Raw genomic sequence first — 19,557 nt, 5'->3', positions numbered from 1 at the left:
TAATGTAAGTTAGTATTTGCTGTTTTTGAAGCCCCCTATGATAATGAACTGGATGTCTTTGGATTTTTTTGAACTGCTGGTCAGACAAAAGCAGTTTGAAGAGGTCACCCTTTCAAACCTGTAATGGGCCCTTCTCACTATTTTCGGACATTTTGGACACCAAACAATTATAAATTAATTACAAAAATAATTGGGTGACTATTGAGGTAGTTTCTAGACTACAATATAATACGATAGACATAAAGAAAACAAAGTCAGACTGATTGCGTGGATAATCTCGCCCTTTATTTTCCCACCCTCAAGAAAATGTACATTTTGGATCCCTCCTGCTAAATGCATTACAAGAAACTCCATTGCTTGCCCTGTAGCAATTTAGTGATCGATTTCCATTCAGTGGGAGCTGATCCTTATGGGAGTTTGTTACAGCTCTGCTAGCCAAATCAGTGAGGTTCATCAAAATGTATGAGGGAGAGTCTGTGATGCTCCCGGGGGCCCGTCAGCTGCAGGCTACCTTTACCAGTTTCTTACAACTGATTGCTGCCTCTGATGAGAAGGGAAATTGTAAAATGAAGGCATGGTGTGGTAGTTTGGCTGATGTTTCTGTTGATCAAATGGAGCTTGGTTCGTGAGAGGCGTGGTTGGTTGATCAGGAAATACAGGCACGGGAGCCTGCTGAGCGTAATATACTGGTATGTAAGGGTGTGGGTAATAAAATGGCTTTTGAGCAGCAGGCTTCTGAGCAATGGCTGCACTGGTTGTTGGGGCAGTGGTAGGAGCAGTAGTCTGTCTTTGAGAGGGGTACTTTGGCAGAGGATACAACACAGGGATCTGGTAGGTCTGAGGATACACATGTTCTGGTTTGGGCTGCTGGACTACAGGTTTGGGATTTTGAACAGTTTGGGGTTGGCCTTCTTGAGGCAGTGGGAGTTTAGGGAACGGCAGGACGTAATACTGAGGTGGCATCGGGAACTGTGGCTGCTGGGGAGCATGAGGCTTCCCATTATGCTGAGACTGTGGCATCTGAGGTAACTGGCCCGGGGGAGCAGCAGTGTTTTTATCAGTGGTAGACTGCGTTGGTGGAACAGGTCTGTGATACAAGACATACTGAGGGAACTGTGGGTATTGTGGCATGAATGGGAATGAAGGGTAATGAGCTGCAGACGCCTCTTGGTTTTCAGCGTTAAAACCTGAGGGAGGCTGTGGTTGTTGGGGCAGCGGTGCCGCTGTAGTTGTGGTAGGAGCAGGGGTGTGTGCTGGAGGGGTGGGCACAGGGAGAACTGGGTATTGTGGAAACATTGCAAACTGGGGGAACCGAGGATACTGCAGGACCTGACCACCATCACTAGGAGGCGCAGTTGTTGCTGTGGTGGGCTTACTGTCTGGCAATAAGGGGCATGAGACTGAGAGCTCAACATCCTCCAACAGCAGTGAGAGCAAATACTCCTCATCCTGCAAGGAAACAAATGGAGTGAATCAAAAGCATGTGGATATTTCAGCTTTCAGCCACACGAGGGTCCAACCATACCTTAATCTCTATGCACAAGCCTCTGTTGTAGGGCGCAGTGAGCGTCAGTCCTCCAGAAAACACTTCAACAGCAAAACCACAACTGCCACAGACCGATGAAAGAGACGTCCAAACACCAGACACTGCAACAGTTGTAATATTGGATTAAAAAATAAACTGAATCTCGTTCCTAAAGCTGATGAAACACCAATGTTACGTCACCTACCCTTTACTTTGAGTTCATTTGCTGTGATACCCCCGATATTCACTACCATTCCAGATGAGAAGCAGGAAACAGAGGGTGGTTGTAACACAGCAGGGCATGATATTGTCATTGGTGCCCCCAGTAAAAGCAGTGGCAGAACATAATCACCACCCTATGATAATTAAAAAAAAGGTTAACCTTAGAGTGTAAGGATTTTAGGCCAGCAGAAAGATGGAGGCAGCAAATCAAAACTTACTTTACCTGTTGGGTAACGTGGCAGCCCTGGTAAGGTGCAGCAAAACGCACATCTCTGCGGGACCTCTTCACAGAGAAGCCACAGCTGGAGGGCATCTGGGACAGAGGAGTAAGAGGTCCCACTCCTGTTTTACATTAGAAAAACACTTAAACAGTTCCAATAAAACACAGTGTGTTGGCCAATATTCCAAACTCTTGATACAGAACTCACCACTATTCACGAGAAAATGAGGAGCTTTGACCCGTTTGACCCTCAGAGTCATTGAGTTGTTGCTGCAGTGTACTGATGGATCCAGGCGTTTTAGTTTTGCATCTATCAAACTGTGCACTGCAAACATAAGCACCAATTCAGAGAATCAAACATACTAGACCACCCTGCCATGATAACTTTACACACTGCATCATGCTTTTAAAAGAAAAAACTGTTTTTGACCAGTTGTGTTGCCATAGAAGTACTTTGACGAGCAAGGTCTCTTATTATTTCTGCTCTGTCGGCATGCACACAAGGACACACATGAGGACTGCAGGCATGTTCATGACATATTTAACCTCTGTCCACTGCAGAGGCCATATATCAAGTCTCAATGTACCCTGGGGGTTGAATGTGTATAATACCACCCCCCATGCTTGTGGTGTGCATGTGTGTCCACATGTGTATGCCTGTAGATCACATGCCCAAAATAATCATCCATCATCACACAAGGCTGACGTGTTTATAAGAGAGAAAAAAAATGCATTCACAATTTCCTAACAGGCCTCTGATAATTTACTGTATGTTGTCCCCTGTAAAGCAATGCACCCTCAAATATTCAACTGTAATTTAACATTCACGACTAATTTAGCACTTCATGCTGCAGAGGTTGCTTTATGAGGAATGAGGGTTTTATACTCTTATTGAGGTCCTAATCAAAATTCAACAACAGTAAATACTTAACCCATAATACACAAAATGTGCAAGATGCACCACATAGGAGTTTTAAAAGCATTTACATTTTCTTCTACTAATACACTGATGATAGATACATTTTGTAAACCTGTTTAATTCAAATTAAACAGACCTTTTACTACAGGAGGAAAGGGTCTATCCTCTGGACTAAGTGTGCTAGATGTTGCATGAGGATGCATGACCCTTTAAATGGACAGAAAAAATTATATTACACAATCAAAATGGACAAGTGTTTAAGATAAGTATTTCGGTCATAGCTTTATTAATCTCTCTCTATTCACCCCTAATTTCACACTCAGTCAGCCACAGCAGTCCAAGTGATGCAGACGAACGACACAAACAATCAGCGCCATTTCTTGAAGTCCAAGTGTTAGAAGAGACAGGAGAAGATATGTTTCTTACCAGGAGTCGATTGATCCCCCTCTGTGTCAGACTTGAAGGAGAGGGATCCGTGTCGACTTGGAGTCACGGCTTCATGTTTTTCATCAGGTACCACACTCCTGAACTGAAGCCTGCCTTGTAACGGAGGCCTTTGCACAACCTCTGTATCAACAGCTTGTCCATTACAATCCCTTAAAGACGTTAGAGTCACCGTCACTAAGACGTACAACATGTGATTTTTCCAAGGCATCACACCTGTGGTGATCAACCAACTTTAGGTATGTGCTTTTGTAAAATTGTTGATAAAGATAATCTCGAAGATCGTCAGTTTGTGTCGATCCGCCTTACATACACTCCGCAACGCCGCTTAATTGACGAACCAATCACTGCCAGCTGCTGAGAGCACCTGTTGTGGGAGGGGCAGGTGATGGTGCATCGCGACTCAGACACTTAAAAGAACAGTATCAGTGAAGGAAATTGAAATCAACACGTTCATATGCAAGTTTGTTGACTATTAAAATATTTAGCATACTTTTCTCATTGCACATCACTGAGAAGTTTGTCTTCTTTAGATACATCACGCCTGTCTTTATCTGTGAGCAATCTCAGTGTATAATGAATAAAACTCCAAATAGAGTAAGTGCATATTACATTTGAGAAAGACAGAGGCTAAGTGGCAGATGTCAGATTGAGAAAAGTACTGTAGTTGTTTCTCAGAGATATATTCCTCACACAAAGTTGGAATCAGCTTTTCTTGTTATTTTTACCAAGGCTTGCTGTGAACCAATAGTTAACTCTGATTAGACTGAAACAAAAGTGCAGAGATGCTGAGTTGCTGTGATCAGTTCAACTAAATTATTATTATATTATTATTTAAAATAAAAATACACATTTAAAGCAAGTTGATACATGGAAAACAATGATTCAGATGACTCATATAAAGTCACTTTATTTACAGAAAACATCCAGTCATACATTGCTGCAAAGGTAAATTGTGAAACTTTCACATATTACCAAACATGAAAAATTATAAATGCTCAGCTGACCTTTAACTAGTGAAGTTACTACTCTAATCTGATGCCAACAGGAGAGAGATGTTGCCTCAGATGACAGGAATTTTAAACATACTCACTGAGAACTGAGAACAAAAATGATCAAACTAATAATTAAATGCTGATAAGATTCACTAGGAATACAATTTTACCATTTCCATCTTGATTCAATGAAAGTCTAAGATTTTTCCAAATCATCCACGTCTTATTTGAAGTTTAATTCCTCTCAAGACAATATTAAACCAACACATGTAAAGCAATTTTACTTAGATGAGGCCATGTTTAGCAAGAACATTAATGTCCAAAATATTTGATATTTGCCTCTTCATCATGGTTACATGATTTAAAACAGGAAGTAGTAGCTCTTGTCATGAGAGACTTAAGCTTAGAGGTCTGTGACATCGTCATCAGACCAGTCATGCTGATGCATCACCGCTGAGAGCGCGGCATTTAACTCTTCTCCCTGATATGCAGTGGTTGGAGACCCAAAGCTACTGGTGTATTCAGCCGTAGCACTTGGTGACTGTACCAGCTCTCTGGTTTGGAAATGGTCAAGAGATGGCGAAATAGACTCTGTATCCAACATCCACCCGTAGCCAACATAAGACGGAGGGAATGTTGTTATGCCCCCGTCTCCATTACTGGTGTCTGTGACCACGGTGTGAGTCCAAGAGGGAGGTGGAGCTGTGAACAGACCTCCTGCTACAAGCTGTCCATGATGAAGGGCGTTGTCAATGCTGCGTCTGAGGTTAATAGGAGACGGGGGCCGCATGTCGAATTCTACAAGTGAAAGAATACATTCGCGTTCCCCGACTTTTTGCCACAGTAGTGCAGCCTGAGAGTCAGAGCTGCTGCTGCTAATGGGATCAGACTTGTATTCTGGTATAATACTAGTTGGCTGATCATCATATGGGCTCATGATATTGTTGCTGATACCTGCTCTAGACAGACTGTATTTTGCCCAGTTATTTGGCATCAGGTCTTCCCAGGTTTTCTCTGATTTTCTCAGTCGCCCTTTTTGTACAGTGGCCAACACCCTGCCCCACACGCTTTTCTCCTCCACCACTTTAGACACCTCATTTTTGGCCTGCCCATGATCGCCCCTTGTTTGCCCCCTAGAGGGCATCCAGAAGATCCAAGATCCCAGGACAAGCAAGGAGAATCCCCAGGATAACTCAAGGATTCTTGCCCAAAACTGACTGAGCCACCAGCCCCAACCAAAGCGCCTCCAGTTCCCTAGTAACCCATAAAGCCAGAGGAGACTGTACATCTGAAGGCTACAGCAGAGCACCCCGAGGAAGGCGCACACCGCTGTTACCCGCTTTGCTCGCTTTTCAATCCTGTGAGAGGGAGCCCACAGAGGCACAGAGGACCTGAGGAAGGGAGGGAGGTGAGAAAGAGACTGGGTGAGGATTCCCATGCAGAATGGGATGCCCCAGCAGAGGGAGAGGGTCTGCAGCAACAGAGGGAGAGAAGGGGATAAAGTCGAAGAGTACAGGTCTGCCACAAGTAACAAAGTGCAATGTGATATAGCCAGCCCACCGACCACCCATGGGCGCTTCAGCTTTACTGGAAAAAGTAATAATTTCAACCCCCTGAGTGTGACCAGAGCGAGGGCAACCTGCGCCCACAGAAGAATCAGCAGAGGAACGTTATGCAGCGCTGCCAGAGTAGCACGAGAAAGAATCTGACGGGTGCCATAAGGATCAAGTAGAAGGAGGATGCCACGCAAAGTACCACCCATAATTAGGAGACCATTCGCCAGGGTCAGGGCCTCACAGAGGGGGTGAAGAAGAAGAGTGCATGCGCCAACCGTTCCCAAAACCGCCAGGACTGCCAACAGTCCAAAAAGGCTGGCAGATCCAAAGACATGCAGCTCCCAGGCAAACGCCAGCGTGCGGCTCATGTCATCCCAGAGCAGATTGGTGCCATTAAAGTTTTTAAGAACAACACAAGGTCTAAGACCAAGTACACAGGGACTTTCAGGTCCTGACAGGTCCTGGTTCATCACTGTAGTAAACACATTTGTTTGGACAGGGAGTTCAGGGCTGTCCTCACCTGAAGAAGAGAGAAAGAGACTTATTTTTGATGCAGAAGAAATCAATGGGAATTTTTTAGTAATAGAGAGTTCTTGGTAGCCATTATTGCATCATTATTATGTGTATAAACCATAATTTCTGCATTTTAATAAATAGCTATAGGAGGGGGGTTGTACTGCATCCAACTGTGATAATTCGTTGATATATCAGAAATTGACTGAGTATATGTAATTTATTTAAAGAGGAAGAAACATCTGAACAAGGACAAACTGTATGTTTGACTTCAATTAACCATCATATGTTCACTTACCATCCAGAGAGTCCTCATTTACTGTGGATGTATGACTCTCTTTTAATTGTTCCTCAGCTGTTACATGGCTGCTTTCCAAGAAAGCTTCCTCTGAGATGATGTGGGTGTGTCCTGTAATTGAAGTATTAGCTTTGTCAGCTCTTTGGTTGTGAGCCTGTAAGTGGTGTTGAGTACGTGCCGGTGTGGTAGTCGAAGTGATTCCAGGCCCAGAGCGGCTTTCATTGCTGGCTCGCTCACTCTCCTTTGGAATCACAGGCTTATTGATGAGTTTCTGTGATGCTGCACTGTCGACATTATGTCCACTGCCCTCCACAGAGTCATGGAGGATTACTTCACTGACCAAGCTGTCTGCGGCTTTGTTGTTTCTGCCTGTGCTTCGAGTTATTCGGACTGAATCAGAGTTGTCCAATGAATGTGAAGTTTGAATAAGACTTCCAAATAAAAGGAGAGACACAGTCAGTGTCATGAAGAGCAAAGACGAATGCCCCATTCTGTGTCACCAAAATTACCAAAACTCCTAAGACCTGTAGAGCAACAAAAAAGAGGAGCTGACATGAAAACATGAGCAACACACAGAGCTGTTCAGACTGCTGTTTACCATTTGTGTGACTATTCATCTTCAAAACTAGGCCCTTATCCTCTATCAACACAATGTGGTATTTTTACAGCTCACTATTTTCCATAATTGTGAAAAAGCTGATGCAGAGGTTAGGAAAAGGTAAAAAGTTGCACAGATTTCCAGATAATTAATGTTGAGTTTTAATCCTATAAAGGACAATAATTCCCCTGTGAAATCTGACGGGTCTGCACACTCCACAACATCTGTGGGTGGCTTTGTTTCAACAAGAAGACAACACAGCTTGGCAAAAACACAGCATGAGCCTGTCTGATCTGTCTGTGCCCTTTGGCTGCAAATATCACACTGCATCTTCAGTGATATGCAACTCACACAAAAATAACTAAATAACTAATAACTAAAACTATTAAGTTAGGCAATAGATGTATAATAATCTTCTTTTCAGCACAACATAAACCTTTCTTGCAGGTGACCTATTTTTTTAAATGCAACCTCAGGTGAATTTAGATGATAAATGAGTGTTATTTCTGTCGCTTTTTATTTTAATGCTGCTCAAAATATAATCACAAGTTTATGAAATGCCTTGTGTTCTGACTTACTGTTGAGAAATATTGCTCCCTGATAAAAACAGTGCACTCCGCCAAAAGACTAATACAGACACACTGAAAAAGCTTCACATGCAAGGCTATAACTATTAAAGTTTCTTCACATTACCCAAATACATTAACACATTGCCAAAACAACTGTTGCTGTAAACTAATCCTCTAGATTTACCTGTGATTTGTCCTATTCTGCTTCCTTTTAATGCATCATGGGTTGCACGGCATCTCAAGCTGCAGCACAAGCGTGTCTAACATCTAATTTCTGATGTGGAACACGAGGAGCATCAGAGTGAGTGGCTGAAAACACATTGGATTTACAGACATGCTCACAGCCATCTAGCCCTCAAGCTGACGTCTTATTCCTATTACTGCACCGGCTGGTTACTTGGCAGCGTCCCATCACGATCTCACCTGCAAAGACAGAGATCCAGGACCTAAATGTCAGGGGTAACTTCTGAGAAAATGCCTACATAAATAATATACCTGCTTGATACATATTAGATTTAAAGGAAAGCATTTTTGCAGATAATTGACTGTTAGTAAAGGTCCACGTATCTCACCTGCCTCTCTCTGCAACAGTTCTGTTAAGGTAAATCCCTTTTAGAAAGGATTACATTAAGATTCTTACAGTGGCACAAAGTCACATGAAGTGATAAAGTGAAGCCAACTAGACACGAGCAGTCTAGTATTGTTTCACGCCAACTTACAGGCTTATTAGTTTTAAATTTACTAATTATCAAGGCCTTATGCCAAACATGTCATGATATATGGACAGTTCATGTTATATATACAGTGATAAAATGTATTACAGATTGGTAGAAACGATGTTTTCTCTATCTTTGGGATGTGAGCAATTTATTAAAGGAAAAAATAATTATATACATATTTAACTACCACCATTATTTCCACCACATAGTTCTTGCAGTCTCAGACAGTCTGCAGTGAGTGTGGGAATTAACTCTTTCCTATCCAGTGTGTAGAGGAGATAGCCTATGCTCACAGTACATCTGTCTTGGTCCACCTTAAGATGGGCGAGAGGCAGTTTGTTGTGGAGCAAACAGGGGGAGGCCCTCAGCAGCACATGCCTGGCTCTTTAAGGCAGACTGGGGAAGTTAGATTTTGTTAAAGGTACATGCATTCAAATGTTTACCAGGCTTTGCCAGAGCCAACCTGGAAAGGCATTTTAACACTGATCCAGTGCCTATATGCATATGTGTCCATTTAAAATGATTTAGCCTAGAAGATGGTTTGCAGAGGCTGAGTTAAGTGTAGTGATATAGTAACATAAAGAGGAGGTAGTCTGATAAAAGTGAGGTCCATTTACTAGTTTTTTTTTCCCAGAGCTTTCATCCTCATCATAGGTGACACAATGAGGCAAATAAACCTACAAATTCTGCAAAAAAAACCACAATTTTGAAATAAGTGAAAATCTTGAGTAAAGCCTGTAATGAATGTTTTTCATCTATCTATTTGCATATGAATGCATTATTTCACTTTTACTATTTACCTACATTTTTATGGCCAGATAATAATAATAAAAAAAACACTAACAAGTGATGAGTAATAAATGTATGTACAGGTAATATGGTATTCCTCCAGATAACCTATTATTGATCTGAGGGATTTTGGTGATGATCTGACCCATTTATTACAGACTGATGAAGCTATCGTTACAGCTTGTGACATACAGTGGGTACATGTGCCCGGTGTGAATGCAATTTCAGCTTTCATTTCACAGCTCCAGAGCGTCACACAGTAATAATAATATTACTGCAGGTCTTGGTCATGGTGTGGGATGGGACTCTTGTTAACAGGACAGCGCGGCAGGCCGTCGCCGGGCAGAGCAGTCTGAAGAGGAGTCGCGTTGTTCTCGGGGCCTATACTTCCGTCATTTTATATCTCACTGGACAAACACAGAGGACACACGTCTGCATGTGAGACCGTAGTAATACCACTCGTGATTCTGCCGGATAAATCAATCTGTGCCCTGCTGAAGCTCGGGGAAACTTGTTTCGTGCGGACAGCAGCCTGGATCTCACCCTGAAACAGGCAGACGTCAGAGACCTCGCCTGCTCGTTGCTGCTGCCGCCGCTACCGCTGCTGCTGCTTAATTTTTATCTAATCACAGCATTGTTTGAGGGATTACACCGCTGCCACATGCACTATGTAGCGCAGTGAATGGCATGCTGCTGGTAGCTGTTAGACGTTTATCGGCTTTTTAGTTTTAAACACCGTGCCTTGGCGGAAAGGAGAGGATTTCGTTTTATTTAAGGTAGCATGACAGGATCCGGAGTCATCGAGCTAGCTAGCTAACATTAGCACAGTGATTAGCTAGTTAGTTAGCGTCATGTTACTGCAATGAATGGGCCGTTGCTTTTAATATTAATTAACTTATCCTGTGATATATGTGCAGAATATATTAATTAGTCATTACGTTTGTATTTGATGGGGTTAAATACAGTTAGCCAGCCACATATCCATATGGCTTGTGACAAAACAGTGCCTTGCTAACATTGTGAAGCTAGCTTGCTAACCACTAGCTATAACGTAGACACTATTATTAGACAGCCAGTGCAGAAAGTCTGGAAAACATGCTGTTTGCGCCCCGATGAGTGGCTCCACAAACATTTAGAGAAAAATTATCTCTCTCAGTATATATTTTGGAGCAGCTTTGAGCTATATCTGTGAACATGATGATTACTAGACCAAAGTTGATTGAAGCGTAGCAGACACTGTATTATAAGTCTAACTGCACTTTGTCCCTTTGTGTTACTCCAACGTCCCCTGTAGCAGCTATTTAAATCACACTCTTAAGCTTATTATGTCGTGCTAATGTAACTGAAGGTGCATGTGTAAACCGCTGCCCTCTCTTCATTTTCATTTCAGATTTCAGTGCACCCTATTATAAATGTCTCAAATGTTTAAAGATCCATTTTCCTCTCCTCTAGGTCAAAGTGACGATGAATGAGCAGGAGAGTGGGGTAGTTTCCTTTGATGAATATGTGCGGCAGAAGGCCCGCACTGTGCCTCAGCACAGGATGAAGGAGTTCCTGGAGTGTCTTGCCAAGGGCCCAGAGGTGCTGCAGGAGTTCAGCCAGCAGGGAGGGGCAGCCACCACCACAGCCATGGTGTATCAGCAGCAGGGTACCAACTGTGTCTACACAGACAGCACCGAGGTGGCTGGATCGCTCTTAGAGCTGGCCTGCCCAGTAAGACCCTCTCTAGAATGGTTATTGCAGTTGAATGATATTATTGCTATTCATCCACATGGCGCAATCTTCTGCACTTATTATATGTTTATGTTATACGACAGGTACAGGTGACTTCTGCGGAGATTTCACCTCAACTGTCTGTGCACCAGGGGTCTGAACAGCAGCTTCAAGTGCAGGTTAGTTTATACGCCAGTATCAGTTACTCATTCTATGTTTAAACTTCACAAGCCGGAGGGGTCCAAAAACACGACCGCTCATCACTGTCAAGAGCAAAACAAATGAGATGGCAGAGTGGTGTTTGATTCCATTAAAGTTATAATAATTGCAGCTTGAGTTAAGTAGCTTTGCTCTGACACCTGAATCCACTTGATGCAGGGAAAAGCTAAAAGAAATGATTAATTATCTCCAATTCAAAACAATCAGCTAATCAGTTCCTTTGAGCATATAGTTCCCTCTCTACCTTAATAGTTCATTCATGAAGTAACACATTCACTCAGTCCTTTATTCATTCACTCAGGGTTAGACTACCTGCTCCTTACCACCTGTTAGGAGAAATGGCTGTGGCTACACATTAAAGTGAGATCAGTCATTCACCTTCTCTCTACTGCTGCACTTGTGTCTGTCACGCGTGTCCATAAACGGATAAATATCACTATGAGATACTGTTCTGACGTTTTCTGTGGGGAAAAAACAGCTCCTTTGATTAAATACCCAGATAGACTCTGACTGTCTGACCTACTCAGTATTTATTGATTTTGTATCAGTGCAGCTTCACATTTTATTATCAGCAGTGCCGTTTGGACATCAGCTCATTGTCACCTAAATTCAGTTACATAGAAAAGAGTGCTGTTATTTCTTGCTATTGGTCTGTTTATTTTTCATGCGCCCTCTCTCCTCCAGGTTCAGATCCAGGAACAGCAGGGCCAAACAGTTGGTCAGGTTCTTCAGGTGGCCTCCCCGTCTCAGCAGGACCTGCATGGAATCTCCACAGCCCAGCTCATCCAGCAGGGAGAGCTCACAGAGGAACAACAACAGCAGGTACAGTATTCATTTCAGTCACACGTATCAAATGTATCCATGTGGTGGATTCCTGCTGATGTTTTCACATGGCTGATTTATTATTTTACAGATTCAGGCACAGTTGGTTGCAGCTGTAGCCGGAGGACAACAAATCCAGTTACAAGGAGCGCAGCATATTCAGCTGCCAGGGGGTCAGCAAATCCAACTCCAGGCTGGACAACAGATTCAACTACAGGGGGGGCAGCAAATTCAATTACAAGGTGGCCAGCAGATCCAACTGCAGGGTGGACAACAAATCCAGCTACAAGGAGGCCAACAGATCCAACTACAGGGTGGACAACAAATTCAGCTACAGGGTGGCCAGCAAATCCAGATCCAGACCATAGAGGCCATGTCTCCTTCCCAGCAACAGGACTCTCCCAGGGAGGCAGAGAGGAGGTCCGGCACTGTCTCAACTGTTCTCCAACCTGCCAAGAAGCGTAAGGTGGATGTCCCCCTAGCTGTTTCCTACGCTGTTCCACAGGGTCAGCAGGTGGCCACAGTTCTGGCCATCCCACAAGGGCAGCAGCAAAGCTACGTGTCCCTACGGCCAGATTTGCTCACAGTCGACAGCGGTCAGTTGTACAGCACTACAGGAACAATCACAGGTCCCACGGGTGAGACCTGGACCATCCCTGTGTACTCCACTCCACAACAGCAGGGTGTAACTCACATCGCCATACCACAGGAGTCATACAGCACAGTGCAAGTCACCACCACCAACGGTAAGGACAAAATGTCCCCCAGCTCCTCGTCACGGTCTGCAGATGTGCAGATGGCCTCCACCGGGACTCAGGAAGAAATAGTGCAGACCCTGTTTCCAGCGCAGTTCATGAACGGGAACATTCACATCCCTGTGGCAGTGCAGACTGTGGGAGGAACTTATAACACTACACAGTCGGTACACATATGGGACCCAAATCAACAGCAGAGCCAAGGAGAAGAGGGACAAGAACAGCAGCTCCATCTGCAGGTTAGAACTTTTCCTAACAGCCATAGTGCAGACCTACATCTGTGCCTGGAGCGGAGTTTGTCCCATGTTTTGTAGCCTCTTGACCCATAACTCAAAGTATACAGTGGATAAACAGTTCATTTAAAAATTAATCCCAGTGCTCAGACAGACTTCTTGAAAAAATCACATGTGAATCATTACTACTTAATTTTACTATTATCTAGCTAATTATCATCATGTGATTATTGAGACGTGTCTAATCCTTGCTGCTCTCTTTCCCACAAAGCTTTAACTGTGTTTTTATTTTGGCCTTGTGCAGGGGCAAGTAGAGACAGAGGCTCAAGCTGAGCCGCCTACAGAGATTCTGGTTCCTGTCTGTCTAAAGCCAGAGGAGGGCCTGGAGGTCTGGCGTCTGTGGGTGAAGCGAAAAAACGCAGAGCTAAACAAGCAGGAGAAGACAAAGCTTGCACCCATAGGACGTAAGTCAACCCGAGCTGCTCATGTAGTACCTCTCAATAACTTTTATGATGCTTGAAAGTCAGAAATAAGGAAGTTAACTTCATAGTACTGAGAAAATAACTTTCCCTGTGTCCAGGTCGTCAGCCCCTGCGTTTTCAAGAGGACTTGGTGTCCAGTGCTGTAGCTGAGCTAAGCCTGGGTCTGTCCCTGATGACACAGGAGGCACGTGGCTCTGAGGAAGAGCAGTTTGCTCCTGATGTTCTGTATTATGTCTTCTTGTGTATACAAAAGGTCAGTATCGCCCTGCTCAAACATGAAGATTGTGTACTATGCCAAAAGGTTATCTGAGGATATGTATGCTTGTTTCCTTCTGTAGTATCTCACTGAAAATGGACGTGTGGATGACATTTTCTCTGATCCATATTACACACGTTTCTGTGGGTCTTTACACAACATCCTGGATGGTTGGAAACCCAGTGTCCATCCATTAGGTAAGGGCAAATCAATATCTCTCTTTTTTGTTTTTCTCTTTTTTTAAAGACAATTAGAATAACTTATTTTGTGTTTTCATCTCAGGTTACATCATTCCAAGTCATGTGACAGAGGAAATGCTGTGGGAGTGTAAACAGCTTGGTGCACATTCACCAGCCACACTGCTCACAACTCTAATGTACTTCAATACCAAGTGAGTAATCGCCACTCGACCCTAAATGACCTGAATTTCCTCTCACAGACATGTATTTCAGATATAAATGCAGTATGTGGTAATAAAACATCTCTTGCACCATTGCAGGTATTTCCGCCTGATAACACCTGAACAGCACATGAAAGTAGCTTTCTCTAAGGTCCTAAGACACACGAGGAAGAACCCTACTAATGCCAAGGACAAAGCAACCAGTATCCGCCTTCTCAAAGGACAAGGTCCACACAGTGCCGCGCAGAAAGGTGCTCATTACACTCAGCCTCATGTTTAAGTCTTGCTATGAATCACTGCATTTGACTGCAGAAATTACCAGTGCTGACTTGTTTTGTGACGTCTATTTCAGGAACTGATGACATGTATGAAGAACAGGTCGAGGATCCAGAGAATCCTCTTCGTTGTCCCATTAAACTTTACGACTTTTACCTCTTCAAATGGTGAGTGACACCCACTGACAGAAATCTTGCTCAGCTAGATTACGCATACAAGTATAAAAAAACAAAAAAACTTGATTCCTTTTTCCCTTTCCAGCCCTCAAAGCGTTAAAGGACGTAACGATGCATACTACATGACTCCAGAGCCTGTCGTCGCGCCCAACAGTCCGATGTGGTACTCATCACAACCCCTCACGAGTCAGCAAGTGGAGCACATGCTGGCTCGCATCATCGTGGTCCGAGAGATCCAGGATATCATCAACGCCTGTCCGGAGAACATGAGCTAAACTGAAGGGACTGGCTGGACTGACGGGAACTAGCTCTCCAGTCGCTGATTGTTGACTATGCAGTACCTGTCCTGACTCTATAAACATCACTGACCATCTCAAATAAAAATGGATCAACTTCTGAAACAATCATTTTCTTCTTCTGAGGAGTGTATCATGAATGCACTCACAAGAATTTCTCTTCTTACTGATTGGGTGGACTGTTCTTTCTACCTACGTAAGCCATCGCCTCTGTAACCTTTTAAATTGAAGTTAAGCGAGTCTTCAGTCTCGCCACTGCTGGATCATGATCAATCTTTCGGGCTCCTGCTCTCTCAGCTGAGCAGAAGTGGTACATTTTCCTGTAAAAGTCAAGTCTTCTCCATATACGAAGATATTTAACCCATCACTTCTTAACCTCACAGACCGGTAACCACGTCTTACTTCTCCCTAAGGTCCCGCTATGATACATGACATCTTAACGGACAGTTACAGGGACCACTGCTTCATGACTGTTTTGTATACTGACTGCATTTTGGATCATGTTATTGATATGTTCAAAACTGAAGAACTTGTGCCTGTTTTTTTTTTTTCCGACTATGACATAATTTATGCTTGTGGATCATTGAGTGAGCCAAACCTCAGACATTCACAAGATCAAGTGCTATATTGTAGTCATGCAGGAGGTTGTAAACATTTTTTCTCAGGTCAAAGTTATCAATTGAAACACTCTTCAAGGATTTTTTGCCAACTTACTCCTGTATGTATGTATGTATAGTAGGTTATTAAACAGAATATGCAGATGGAAACATCTTTGTTTAGCTAATGCAGTATTAATCCTTGTATCAAGAGTCATGTCAAGCAGTTCAACAATGAAAAGTGCTAAGCGCCATGTTATCTGTGGGAATGCAACTCTGTTGACATTTGAAGTAAGGATTAGCTGTGGGCCTTTTAAAAATGACTTCTTACATCAACAGCATCCATAGCTTAGTGGTACCTCTGAGGAAATTACATGTAAATGTGGATTTACTACATTGACAAAAATAGTTATAATACAGTTCACTTGTTTATTACTAAAATGAGTTGTATAGCACTGTACAGTCATTTTCTACAGTCTTTTCTGTGTTTGATAATTTTACAGCCCTACAACCCTGCCCAACTTTATCTAATTTAAATTTTCCATTTAATTTAAATGGTTACGCTTTTTTCCCCACGTAGCAGTCTGAAATCCTTCACAACCGATGCCCACTACATGCAGACACCCACTGGATCGCAAAGAATTGGAACAAAAAGCAAAGATGTCGTTATTTGTCGTCTTTGTCTTCAGGAAGGTTTAAATACAGTCGTTTTAATGTCTGTGTGAAGTATTTAGGCAGAGGACAGAACACGTCCATGTCTGGTCGACTGGGTCCCGGCAGCGTCAGCTGTCGAGCGTGCAAGTGAAGAGGAAGATACCGGATTTTGCTTTGTTCCAGTCCAAGCTTTCCCAACACACTTTCCGGTAATTTCTGTGGACCAAAATTCACCATTGAATTAGTTGTTGTGACAAAATGGTTACCAAGCACATGGAGAAATGTGGGTACATTTTATGTGTAATAATGCACCCTAACACAAGCAACAAAAACTCAATTTCCACACTTAATCTGAGATATAAATTAATATCAAAACATCAAGCCATTTTAAAAAGGTTCAGGTTCAGTGAGACCGTAAGAGTGATTTTCACAAGACAAGTGAGAGGGATATTTAAATACAAGACACAGATTGGCTCAAGCGACTGTGAGTAATGCCCAGTCCACAGTGTGAAGGTTTACATTACAGTGTATTTACAGAGTGCAAAGGTTTGCATCTGCAGCACAGTGCATCCCGCTGCCTGCTGCAGCCGTACAGCCTGCCTCCCTTCAGTTTTAGCTGCCAAAGGCATCAACAGCAGAATAAAACACTAAGATATCAGCAGCTGATAAAACGGTGTTTAGTCTATGAATCCAGGATTCACCTTCACAACCTTGACTACAGAATCAGTGTGACTTCAACACAAATATATTGTATAACTGCACATATTTAACAGTGATACACTGGAACCATAAATATCAGCAGTATTCAGAGTGACCATGTCCTGTCATTCTCAATGAGACAACTCTGGTGTTCAAGTATGGATGAACACAAGCACGGCGTCTTTAAAAAGGACCATCCACCCATCAAAGTGAACTTTGAACACCAGCTATGTCTTGGTTTGTCCTTTGAATGACCTCAAGACATCAACATCAAATCAAATCATTTCCTCTGCATCAGTGGTATGTCACTGTTCTACTAGTCCCCACAACAACAACAGTGACATACCAATTAAAGTCAGCATCAGTCTCTACAGCATTGGTGGCAGCTGCCTTCTTTCTGTTCCACTGATTAATACAAATGTTACCTGGGGTGCCAGTTTGCTCCAGTGGGAGTATTTATGGTCGCCTAGAATGGGACACGCCAGAGCAAACGCCATGTGAACCCTCATCTGATGCTTCACTCCTGGGGACACAAAGAAAAAACAAAGTACAAAAGGTGCCAGTTCTTCCTTAAAAACAGGGAGATTTACCAGAGTAGTTTGTCAGTAATTTACTTTGATGTGTTTCCAAAAAGCACAGTCGTCTTCTTACCGGTAAAAGGCTGAAGCTCCACAAGGCTGCAGCCACTGCTGCTGTCCAGGACTCTGTACTTGGTCACAGCGGGATGAGCTTGACGATGAGCTCGGACTTTGGTTACACCATCGCCAGCATCATTCATTCTGTAAAGAGGACTTAACGCCATCTGAAATAAAAAAATAAGTATTGAGATTGGAGAAATCATGCACCTTAATATGAATAGTCAAATGATCAAATTCAGCCTTAATTTCCTGTCATTTGGTTTAATGATACAGTTACAGCATCAAAACCACAGAAGAACAGACACCTTGTAGTGCGGCCGAGGGCCTGTGACCTCTCTCTCTATGATGGGAATGTCAATCACTCCTTCAGATGGCACAGGTACTCCGACTGTGATGACCCTGTGGAGGAACAGTGAGCAGGGTGTGAACTGTATCATGTGGTGTTACTGTAAGTGAGAGCTTGATAATGTATGTACATCACCACACGTTATCTTACCAGTATTTTCTCTGCACTTGGTTATTTCTGTGCTGGTTGAGTATGTGCTCCACTGCCTCCTCACTCCTGGCCAGCAGGAGAACTCCTGTCGTCTCCTTCTCCAGTCCCAGACAGGGGAGCAGCTGAGAGTCAGACCTGACCTTCATCCCGTCCATCATTTTGGAAAGGACAGGGAGCACAGAGGAGATGGATGTGACCCTGGGGTCATCTGAGAGAAAGCATCAACAGTAAATGCACGTGTATTCAGGTCCAGCTGAGGCTTGAGATCCCACTTTGTTGCTAAAATTGTCTCCACAGACACCACAAACACGGAAACTGCAAAAGGACTAGCGCCATAGCAACATGTCAGCATTTATATTTATACTGACTTATCTCAAAATCTATAACATTAGACAGCTCTGCTGGTTGTTTTACCTTGGACGGGGACACCATAGGGTTTATTGATGACCACTACGTCTTTATCCTGGTAGAGCACGCTCTTGTGGAGATGTTTGGCCAGCACGTTGGGATGAACATTTTGAAGCTGCTGACTGAACCGTTTCAGCTCCATCACCCTCCTCTGCTGTTTGGACATCGGAGCCTCGGCAGGCTGTGGCGTCGCCTTCTCCTGCTGGACCTTCCGGGCCAGGTCCATCGCTGTCAGGCGAGGTTTCCCTCCTGCGGCGGTGGCCTGGCTCCGGCTGTGGGGTCGTGCTGCCTCGGGGCCCTGGCGGCAGTTTGTCCGTGGTTTGACCCGAAAGAAGACGGTGTTCAGGCCGGAGGTCCAGTCACCCGTCCCGGCTATTCTTCTACAGCTGTTCATGGTGGCACAGCGTGAAGGTGTTTGACATTAGCTAAGAGACACAACCACAAACTTCAGAGGAAGCATGCTTCGCTCGCCATTTAATAACTTCCGGGTTGCACCTTTCAGAATAAAAGCACGTAGCATTTATTTTCCGTTTTCCGCTAAAATAAAAACGCAAGAAAATAAATAAAAAAAACATTACAATAGTTTTAACAACAAGTCTATTAACTTCAAATTCTGGACTCCATAATTTATTCAGACATTGAAAACGCAAATAGTAAGAAAGCAGAGATATATAACAGCTAAAGGGCACAAAAAATAACAGAATAAATAACAATTACAGGTTAAATTCACCATAAAAGACTCTAGTTTTCACAACTTTAGAGTTAATGCATTATTTTAGGTGTCCAGGTAGAATTTTTGCATAACAAACTGTGTACAGGAATTTGGTAATAAATTAATCAGGTTAATACCAAACATTTTCTTCAGAGATTTTAGTATAAATACCAAGTCAATTACATGTAGCTGAGTATCTAATTTTCTGTTTAATCCTAGCCCCGTGCCAAAGCCTTTGGCTAAAGGCACAGTAACTTCACCTTATCTAAAGCAAAAATGATTTATAGGTTTTTATTATAGCTCTGAAATAGTTGGCTTGTCACAGTAATCATTTCCTGCGGTATGTCGTAATTTCCTTT

The 19,557-nt window shown here is 43.2% G+C and overlaps 3 protein-coding genes across 5 annotated transcripts; 1 reads left to right on the top strand and 2 right to left on the bottom strand.

Moving 5' to 3' along the window:
* Window positions 1-140: 140 nt before the first annotated feature.
* On the bottom strand, window positions 141-3,707 carry LOC108886521 (uncharacterized). Its single transcript, XM_018681419.2, has 6 exons — window positions 3,313-3,707; window positions 2,176-2,292; window positions 1,971-2,089; window positions 1,731-1,881; window positions 1,526-1,647; window positions 141-1,449 (listed from the first exon to the last, which is right to left on the bottom strand). Exons 1-6 carry the CDS (start codon window positions 3,539-3,541, stop codon window positions 514-516), a joined length of 1,674 nt encoding a protein of 557 aa, XP_018536935.1. The 5' UTR covers window positions 3,542-3,707; the 3' UTR covers window positions 141-513.
* A 5,940-nt stretch (window positions 3,708-9,647) lies between these two features.
* On the top strand, window positions 9,648-16,051 carry LOC108886510 (transcriptional regulator QRICH1). Of its 3 annotated transcripts, none has more exons than XM_018681403.2 (12): window positions 9,648-9,805; window positions 10,820-11,080; window positions 11,185-11,259; window positions 11,984-12,121; window positions 12,213-13,115; window positions 13,414-13,573; window positions 13,690-13,844; window positions 13,930-14,044; window positions 14,130-14,238; window positions 14,347-14,498; window positions 14,600-14,690; window positions 14,785-16,051. In XM_018681403.2, exons 2-12 carry the CDS (start codon window positions 10,832-10,834, stop codon window positions 14,972-14,974), a joined length of 2,337 nt encoding a protein of 778 aa, XP_018536919.1. In that variant the 5' UTR covers window positions 9,648-9,805; window positions 10,820-10,831; the 3' UTR covers window positions 14,975-16,051. The 3 variants fall into 3 exon arrangements, with proteins under 3 accessions (XP_018536919.1, XP_018536920.1, XP_018536918.1); XM_018681404.2 differs by having other exon boundaries at window positions 9,648-9,926; XM_018681402.2 differs by having other exon boundaries at window positions 9,648-10,143.
* rpusd4 (RNA pseudouridine synthase D4) lies at window positions 16,001-18,996 on the bottom strand. Its single transcript, XM_018681408.2, has 6 exons — window positions 18,493-18,996; window positions 18,079-18,286; window positions 17,888-17,981; window positions 17,596-17,746; window positions 17,370-17,467; window positions 16,001-16,461 (listed from the first exon to the last, which is right to left on the bottom strand). The coding sequence occupies exons 1-6, from the start codon at window positions 18,878-18,880 to the stop codon at window positions 16,258-16,260; spliced, it is 1,143 nt and encodes a 380-aa protein (XP_018536924.1). The 5' UTR covers window positions 18,881-18,996; the 3' UTR covers window positions 16,001-16,257.
* Between the last annotated feature and the right edge of the window lie 561 nt (window positions 18,997-19,557).

The sequence above is a fragment of the Lates calcarifer genome, linkage group LG12 (genome assembly GCF_001640805.2).
Source record: "Lates calcarifer isolate ASB-BC8 linkage group LG12, TLL_Latcal_v3, whole genome shotgun sequence".
Lineage (NCBI taxonomy): Eukaryota > Metazoa > Chordata > Actinopteri > Centropomidae > Lates > Lates calcarifer.
The sequence above is the reverse complement of the archived record's forward strand: the minus strand, read 5'-3'. Positions and strand labels throughout refer to the sequence as shown.

What these genes read in the sequence shown, in the direction of transcription:
- rpusd4 (XM_018681408.2), bottom strand. Translation starts at nt 18,880, where the DNA reads ATGAACAGCTGTAGAAGAATAGCCGGGACGGGTGACTGGACCTCCGGC. An exon ending in CAAGTGCAGAGAAAATACTG is followed by an intron (nt 17,982 to 18,078) that starts GTAAGATAACGT and finishes GTTCCTCCACAG; the next exon opens with GGTCATCACAGTCGGAGTAC. An exon ending in GGAGCTTCAGCCTTTTACCG is followed by an intron (nt 17,468 to 17,595) that starts GTAAGAAGACGA and finishes TTGTGTCCCCAG; the next exon opens with GAGTGAAGCATCAGATGAGG.
- LOC108886521 (XM_018681419.2), bottom strand. Translation starts at nt 3,541, where the DNA reads ATGCCTTGGAAAAATCACATGTTGTACGTCTTAGTGACGGTGACTCTA. An exon ending in GCTGCCACGTTACCCAACAG is followed by an intron (nt 1,882 to 1,970) that starts GTAAAGTAAGTT and finishes TAATTATCATAG; the next exon opens with GGTGGTGATTATGTTCTGCC. An exon ending in GCTTGTGCATAGAGATTAAG is followed by an intron (nt 1,450 to 1,525) that starts GTATGGTTGGAC and finishes GTTTCCTTGCAG; the next exon opens with GATGAGGAGTATTTGCTCTC.
- LOC108886510 (XM_018681403.2), top strand. Translation starts at nt 10,832, where the DNA reads ATGAATGAGCAGGAGAGTGGGGTAGTTTCCTTTGATGAATATGTGCGG. An exon ending in CTAATGTACTTCAATACCAA is followed by an intron (nt 14,239 to 14,346) that starts GTGAGTAATCGC and finishes GCACCATTGCAG; the next exon opens with GTATTTCCGCCTGATAACAC. An exon ending in GACTTTTACCTCTTCAAATG is followed by an intron (nt 14,691 to 14,784) that starts GTGAGTGACACC and finishes TTCCCTTTCCAG; the next exon opens with CCCTCAAAGCGTTAAAGGAC.